Here is an 8,945-nt window from a genome sequence, read left to right on the forward strand (position 1 = left end):
CTCCCTTCCTTCCTGTCTCCTTCCTTTCTTCTCTCCACCCTCCCTCCCTTCCTTCCTTCTCTCCTCCTTCTTTCCTCCTCCCTCCCTTTCTCCTTCCTTCCTTCTCTCCTCCTTCTTTCCTCCTCCCTCCCTTTCTCCTTCCTTTCTTCTTTCCTCCTTCCTTCTCTCCTCCTCCCTTCCTTTCTTCTTCTTTTCCTTTCTTTGAGGAGTCTGGCAGGAGCCAACCTCTCCTAGATTGGTGATGACGAAAGTTGCCACGGCGTCCACCCAGCCTCAGGTGCACTAAGGATGCTCATTCACAGAGAGAGGAGGGACTCCGACCCTAGTACCATGTCTCCACTTTCTTCCTGGACTGAGGACGAGGACAGATGAGCTCTGCTTGTTCATGGGAAGCCTGATTCAGGGGATTCAGATCTAGAGGAAAAATAGGGAATTTTCTGCCCTAAAAAATATTTCCGTAAATCTTAAAAATGTTTTCACCTTCAAAAAATTTGATCAATTTTTAGCAAAATGTTCATAATATACTGTTTAAAAATATATTCTCTCCTTAAGAATATGTTTATTTTTAATTCCCACAAACTTTCTGTTTATTTTTTAAATAATATTTAGGTTTTACATTTTGTTTTGAGTACATTTTTTTTTTTTACCCTTGATGTATAAACACTGTTGATTTCTGGTGTTAACCCAGTAAGCGATGCACATGGACAGGCACGTTTTCACCAGAAGTTCCAGATGTTCTTAGTATGTGACAGGGGTGCAGAGGAGCTGGGAATTACTTTTCCTTTCCTTTTTTTTTTGTTTTAAATTCCATTTTCCTCAGGTATAGTAGAGATGGACAGGACCAACGGCAGCACCCAGGGCCACTTCATCCTCCTGGGTTTCTCTGACCGCCCCCACCTGGAGAGGGTCCTTGTCACGACCCCCTTGCCCGCAAGGAAGACGCGACTCAGGAATCTTCTTTCAGCAGTTTATTCAGGCCCTTGATATTCTTCTAATAATTCTTCTAATCCCCGGAATAATAATTGGATGCCACTCCCAGCCTTAATAAAGCACCTCAAACCCCAATGCGAAGCTGCCACGTGGACCCTTCTCACAGGGTGCTAGAGAACGACACGCCAACTTTCTCTGATAAGGAGTTGACAATACGCCAACTCTCTCTGATAAGGAGTTGTCCTTCACAGACCACAGCGGAGCCAGCGCCATCATGTAATGGCGACCACAGTCCGCAGGAACGGCTCACCACAGCTCCCCCTTTTTGTTTCACTAAGACAATACAGGCGAGAGTAGAGGTCCTATCCCACTGTGCAGAAGTGGCTGCATAGTATGGCCCAGCCCTAGGGGGCGCCTTCCCCAGATCTGACACCATATCAGCCGACGCCTTTTTTCGTGGGGCGGGGCGGAGACACGTCAAACCCGCATGCAATAGGACATGCTCCCGTTGAGGTCCCTCTTCTCAATGGATCACTCAAGTGCAGTGCCTTGCCTCACATCCTGTATTGTGACGATGGTGAGTAAGAGGGAATAGCTGAGGTTGAACTGTGGCTGTCTAGAAGTACAACTACAAACAAGTTGGCAGCACCCTGAAAGAAAGGCACAGACTTTAAAGTGATAGATAAAGACCAGTGTGGAAACCCTTCTGCGTGCAATGGCAACAAGACCTGCAGAGTGCAAGGGCTTTCCAGCACTAAAAGAAAGACAAAAGAAGGACATGTCATACCCAGTGCAATGTTATAAGAACTTGGGGTGCAACGACCATGTCAAAGGCACTAGTGTAGAAACCCATCTGCGTGTAATGGTAGCAAGACCGGCAGAGTGCAAGGGCTTTCTGACACTAAGAGAATAACGAGGAAAGACATGTCAATCCCAGTGCAATGTTATAATAACTTGGGGTGCAATGACCATGTCAAAGATCTACTGCTTAAGATGCGCAAGCCAGACTTGAGGTGAGTTGCCAGTTTCTAAAGCAGCAAGAGCTTGTATGATCATAGCCTTATCTTGAGCACTACGAGCTTTTAGACGACAGAGAAACCACAAACAGAGGAACATACCAAAACAACACAGTGCACCAAAAATGCCTACTCCCACCCACTCCTTAAAAAAGGAAAAAGCAGAAGATATCCAATTGGTGAATTGACCCAGAGTCACGGGATCGACACGGGTACTATTCAAGACAGCTATCTGGGTTAGTTGAGACTGGATCATGTCTTCCGCTTCCATGGACCAGTTCCCGGCCAGATATCCACCAATGATGTGGAAAGCATTCCTGGAATCATTAAATCTGACAGAGGTTATACATAAATGTGCACGTTGGTCAATGTAGCCTAAAAGTACTAGGTCAGCCAATTTCTCTACCTGAGCTTGAAGAAAATCTATTCTTTGGTTGGTAGCTAAAATCCCTGACAAGATATGTTGATTAATCGCATTTTGCGATTCAAGTATAGTGGACGTTTGTTGAACAACTTGATTAATAGTGGCAGCAGTTTGTACTTGACTGGCCATGGCTACTCCGGCCGTAACTGCTGCAGCAGCAGATGCTGCCACGGCTGTCACTATAGCTGCTGTGATTCCAAAATCTCTGCGGACTCTAAGTAGTTGTACAATAGGAAATTTGTCTGGATCCGCGGTGACTGGGATTGGGACAAAAGTTGGAATTTTCATAATCACTGCTACAGTCCAAGAACCATTCCAACACTCAGATAAGAAACAGGTAATATTAGAACAATCCAGCATCCCCGATGAGGTGTCATTAGCTAAAAGGAACAGGAAAGGGGATTGGATACAGACCATTGCAGGAGGCAATGTGGCATAATGTAACAGAGAGTTGAACGAAACAGATGTAAGCCTATTACCTCGTTCACTCTCCTTAGTAGTGCCAGAAACATTAGCCAGCCAACTTTTGGCTCCTAGTAATTGAGCCAATGCAGAAATATCGGCTGAAGCCCCCTTCTCATTGGAAATGAGCCATTGAAACCAGGACCAACCTGTTTCTGTAGAGGAGTTGGCATTGTTGTTAAAGTTGTAAACATATCTCTTAAGAGGGGGGGAAAAGGAGAAACCTTTAGCGACTTGATGTTTCTCCCAAGAATGATCCTGACAAGGCGTAAATGTTGGAGGAAAACCAAAATTAGGGGTACAGTAAGGAGAGGCCTTGAAATGAGTGGCATTGCAAGTACTATTAGAAGAAGGAGGCATTGGGATTAATACCTCGGAGATAATAGCTAAAGTAGTTATGTTTAAAACAGAGCTAGTTGCGGGGGTCCCTGAGCCTGATTGTTTCCCTGAAACTACTTGGCTCAATACAGCACTGAGAATACTCCCTGAGACTCGACTGGACCGCAATGGGTCCTCCCAGTTAGTCAAACTTTTTGGTCTTAAGGCTAATACAATTAGTGTTCCCAAGGCTGAAACAAAAAACTCCTGTGAGATTAACTTGAGACTGATTAAAAATATTTTTTATGTCCCCTCTAGGAGAGGTACAAGGAGCAGACATCTCACATGAGGTAGAAAAAAGAGTGGGGAGGACACTAGAATTACTATGAACTGGCATTGGCATTGGCCATGCCCGTGCCACTGCCCACCACTGCATTGGTGCCATCTGTACCGTTGGCACCAGCATCAGAGCCAGAGCACTCATCAGAATGTAGCTCCTCATCATGGGACTGTTGTGGCACCTCTTGCTGCTGGTTAGTAGATCTCGAGACTCTTCTTGTCAGGCGTTCAGGGATCCACAGCGGCTCCGTGCGATCCTGGGGAAAAACACATACAGATCCTCGTGCCCATGTCAGCACGGGGTCAGGGCCGTTCCATTGGCCCGTAAGAACATCCTTCCACTTAACATAGCCAGTCACAGAGGGCTGAGGGGACACATGTCTATCGGCCGCAGAGCGGCCATGAATATCCAAATTCAAAAAATTAATGGTAAAAAGAGCTAAGGACAGGCGTTCTTTAGGAGTGTGGTCAACTCCTATTCCCCCTTTTTGTTTTTCTAAGGTTTCTTTTAAGGTGCGGTGGGCACGTTCAACAATGTCTTGCCCTTGAGGATTGTAAGGCAACCCATGAGCAAGGTGTACTCCCATAGTAGAACAAAAGGATGTAAACTGTCTGCCAGTATAAGCAGGTCCATTATCAGTCTTAAGGGATGCAGGTGCACCCCATGCTGCCCATGCCTCTAAGCAATGAGTAATAACATTACGTGCCTTTTCTCCCGATAAAGCAGAAGCATGAATAATTTCAGAGTATGTGTCAATAGAAACATGGACATATTTGAGGTTACCAAAGTCAGGCACGTGAGTTACGTCCATCTGCCAGACAACCAATGGCTTTAATCCTCGTGGGTTTACACCATAAGTAGGAGGATGAAGAAATGTGACACAATGGGGACATTGTAACACTATCTGACGAGCATCCGCTCTTGAGATGGAAAAACGTCTGCGCAGTGTCATAGCATTGACATGAAAGTTGTGATGAAACAATTTAGCTTCTTCTAAGGAGGAGGCCAAGCATACCAACTGGCTTCTAGTTGCCGAGTCAGCACAGGCATTACCCTGTGATAACGGGCCAGGAAGAGAGGTGTGAGCCTGAATGTGCATTGGATAGAAAGGGGCAGTACAGCTACGGATAAGCTGTTGAAGCTGATTAAAGTAAGTAGATACATTATGGGTGTCACTAATAGCTCCTACAGCCTCCAGAATTTTGAGCGCCTGTACCACATAGATGGAGTCCGAAATGAGATTGAAAGGAAAAGAACACTGTTTAAAAACTTCAATGACAATTTGTAGTTCTACCCATTGTGGATTTTCAGGAGCAAATTGATGTTGGACGGGAGGAGAGTCATTAATCACATAAGTTCCCATTCCAGACTTAGAGCCATCAGTAAAAATGTTAACAGTCCCCGGAATTGGAGTGGTGAAGTCACTCTAGGGAAAATGATAGGATGCTCTTTAACAAAATGGAGTAATGGATGAGAAGGGTAATGATTATCAATATCCCCTTGAAACGAGCAACATAGAATGGCCCAGTTGTCTAGAGTAGCACACAAAACATTAATTTGAGCTTTAGAATAGGGTATGATAAGAGAAAAAGGTGCTTGTCCGAAAAATTGAATGCTCTGTTGAATCCCTCTAAGTGCTAACGCTGCAACAGCATCAGGATAGTATTCTAAAGATTTTCCTGGGGATACATGTGGGTGGATCCATAGTAAAGGCCCATCTTGCCACAGTACTCCAGTAGGCTGCCGCATAGTGGCAAGCACACATAACTGGAAAGGTTTATCACTCTGGAGCCTGCATAGAGTAGCATGTTGCATAGCTTCTTCTACTTTTATACGGGCCGCTCTGGCCTCTTTAGTGAGGGTACGAGGGGAAGTAAGATCTGGATCACCCTTAAGAATAGCATACAAAGGCTGGAGCACGATATTAGGAATATGTAAATAACCTCTTATCCAATTAATATCTCCCAACAGTTTTTGAAAATCATTTAGAGTTTGGAGATCTTGAGTTCGTATAGTAACTTTTTGTGGTTTTAATATGTCATATCCAATCGTCGCTCCCAAATACTTAATAGAATCCCCTGTTTGAACCTTTTCAGGTGCAATATGTAATCCATATTGAGCTAACAACTTCACCAGGTCTTTATAGGCCTCATTAACTGACTGTTCTAATTTGGCTGCCAATAATACATCATCCATATAATGAATAATCTTGATGGAAGGATATTTTTGTCTGAGAGGAGCGAGTGCCTTCCCTACATACATCTGACAAATCGTGGGACTGTTAGACCTTCCCTGTGGTAAAACAACCCACTCAAACCTTTGATCTGGTTCCTCGTGATTACATGAGGGAAGGGTGAAGGCAAAATGCTGTGAGTCTTTAGGATGCAAAGGAATAGAAAAGAAACAGTAGCAAATCTCCGTTGTCCCAAAAGCATTTTTTTTTTTGTCCCAATGGGGGTGTCCTGCTGCATGATTTTGGGCGGCCTGCTCTGCTGCGCCCTCTAGCATAAATGCTCTCCAGTCCAAATATTTGCCTGGGGAGACGCAAGCCAGAACGAGGCTAGCCCAATCAGAGGGAGTCATGCAGTATCTAGACAGATTCTCTACCTGAGTTAGTGTAAAAGTGGCACCAACCCCATAAGTGCGCACAGACTCTGCCAGGGTCTTTACAATTTTGAAATCCAAAAGCTCATGAAATCTTCCCCTATTATCATCCTGAAAAACTGGATAAGCAAGACCCATCTCAGCGTTAACAGCCCTCCATGTTTGGGCGTGGAAACTTCATCCCGAAACACCCCCGCCATACGGAGGCGGATCGGGAGGCTGTCCTTTCTTGAGCCCTTGCTTATCTCTGTTTCCTTTAGCTAAACTCCCTAGCTGCCGAGACAGCGTCTCCAGCTCCTCCTCTTCATTATCTTCTACCTCTGACCCACTTTCGCATGGGGGCGTGCGCAGCACACTGAGATCTGGATACAGTCTCCTCCCGTTCTCCACTCCCCGCACACTCCCCTCTTCCTGAGACACTTCACTCTCTGTTGTTTCTGATTTTTCCTCATGTAATTGTTCTAAAACTTCTTGCCCTTTAACAAGCGCTTCTTGGCATCTGCCATCCATAAGGCAACTACGGACCATCTTCCAGAGGGGTATCACCCCGCCCTCTAGCATGTCTTGCTCACTAGCAAAATCAAGGTCTTTGCCTAATTTATCCCAGCTGGGTGTAGTGAGGCTGCCTGAAAATGCAAACCACAGTGCAGCTGTATCTACCCTCTGTAAAAATCTCTCTAAGGTACTGCGTTTTACCTCCAGTCCCTTGGAACGTAAAAGGCCATCTAGGGCCAGAAGAAGTGGACTTGAAGTCACGGCACCCATGACACAACACAAGAAAACACAGAAATCGAAAGTGAAAGTACACAAAAACAAAACGAAAATACACAGAAAACAAAACAAAAATACAGAGTGCAATTGTTATGAGATGTAATGCCCTCTCTTTATTTACAGAGGAGCAGGTACCTTTTAACGCTCCCTCTTTATGTATAGAGGAGCCTCCGCTTTTTAACAGTGGGTCCCACCTTACCTGGGACTTACCGGCGCGCCTCCCTGACTGCTGAAAGTTCTGGTTCCTGGGTTTTTCTTTTTTTTTTTTCTTTTTTCTCCCGGGTCTCGGCACCACTTGTCACGACCCCCTTGCCCGCAAGGAAGACGCGACTCAGGAATCTTCTTTCAGCAGTTTATTCAGGCCCTTGATATTCTTCTAATAATTCTTCTAATCCCCGGAATAATAATTGGATGCCCCTCCCAGCCTTAATAAAGCACCTCAAACCCCAATGCGAAGCTGCCACGTGGACCCTTCTCACAGGGTGCTAGAGAACGACACGCCAACTTTCTCTGATAAGGAGTTGACAATACGCCAACTCTCTCTGATAAGGAGTTGTCCTTCACAGACCACAGCGGAGCCAGCGCCATCATGTAATGGCGACCACAGTCCGCAGGAACGGCTCACCACAGGTCCTCTTTGTGGTCATCCTGGTAGCCTACCTTCTGACCCTGGTGGGCAACAGCACCATCATCCTGGTGTCTCGGCTGGACCCCCGGCTCCACACGCCCATGTACTTCTTCCTCATCCACCTGTCCTTCCTGGACCTCAGCTTCACCACCAGCTCCATCCCCCAGCTGCTACACAACCTGAGTGGCCGTGACAAGACCATCAGCTATGTGGGCTGCGTGGTCCAGCTCTTCCTGTTACTGGGCCTGGGTGGAGTGGAGTGTCTGCTGCTGGCCGTCATGGCCTATGACAGATTTGTGGCCGTCTGCAAGCCCCTGCACTACATGACTATTATGCATCCACAACTCTGCCTGGGCTTGGTGTCAGTGGCCTGGGGCTGTGGGATGGCCAATTCTTTGATCATGTCACCAATGACGTTGTGGCTACCTCGATGTGGGCACAACAAGGTGGACCACTTCCTGTGTGAGATGCCTGCGCTGATCCGGTTGGCCTGCATCAGCACTGCTGCTGTGGAGGGCATCGCCTTCATCCTGGCCGTGGGCATCATGCTGTCTCCCCTGGTCTTTATCTTGGTGTCCTACGGCCACATTGTCAGGGCTGTGTTCAGAATCCAGTCGTCCTCAGGAAGACACAGAATCTTCAATACCTGTGGCTCCCACCTCACCATGGTCTCCCTGTTCTACGGGAACATCATTTACATGTACATGCAGCCAGGACACAGCTCCTCCCAGGACCAGGGCAAGTTCCTCACCCTCTTCTACAACATTGTCACCCCCCCTGAACCCCCTGATCTACACCCCCAGAAACAAGAAGGTGAAGGGGGCACTGAGAAGGCTGCTGCTGGGAAATATAAGTTTAGGAAAGAATTTATAACCAAAGGTAAATTTGGGAACTCCTGCTTATATTAAGACTTACAAAGCTGGAGGTGTTGAACCATGATTTAGTATCACCAATGTCTGTCAGAATTTCAGCAGGATTCATCACCAGCTTGTCCCCCACATTTAGTTTGCCTGGTGTACAAGTCATGCAGGAGTACATCAGGGCTGACACCCAGAAGCAGGACTTCTCAAGGAAAGGTCTGCTGACCACTGCTGATGCAGATATGGAGAAGGGCTGTGCTGTTCTCATAGCTAGGTGTTTGGAGGAAGCTGTGTTTTCCACGCCAAGAGGGGAAAGGGAGGAGGGAAACAGCTCTACCTTGAATGGGCTGTGGGATGTAGAACCATCGACTACAGTGCACTGAGGGTCTCATCTTAATTGCCCAGCCTTGCAAACCTTGGTAAGATGCTGTCAACATGCAACAGAGTTTTGTTACCCTGTCACTGTCTTTCATTAAGGGAGCAACAACAGCTCCTTTGCTTGGTGCACGTGTCTGTTAGGGCTCGTCACCTGCCATCCACAGTTACAAGGTCACCCTTCTGTTCCAGGCACTTGGCTGAACATCTTTCAGGG

The 8,945-nt window shown here is 46.6% G+C and overlaps 1 protein-coding gene across 1 annotated transcript; it reads left to right on the top strand.

Moving 5' to 3' along the window:
- Positions 1-831: 831 nt before the first annotated feature.
- LOC101962941 (olfactory receptor 2W3) lies at positions 832-8,366 on the top strand. The gene is given in 3 exon segments (XM_078035950.1): positions 832-906; positions 7,496-8,268; positions 8,270-8,366. Coding segments are annotated over 3 exon segments (945 nt in total).
- The last annotated feature ends 579 nt before the right edge of the window (positions 8,367-8,945 follow it).

This window comes from Ictidomys tridecemlineatus, unplaced genomic scaffold (assembly GCF_052094955.1).
Source record: "Ictidomys tridecemlineatus isolate mIctTri1 unplaced genomic scaffold, mIctTri1.hap1 Scaffold_138, whole genome shotgun sequence".
NCBI classification, from domain to species: Eukaryota; Metazoa; Chordata; class Mammalia; order Rodentia; family Sciuridae; genus Ictidomys; species Ictidomys tridecemlineatus.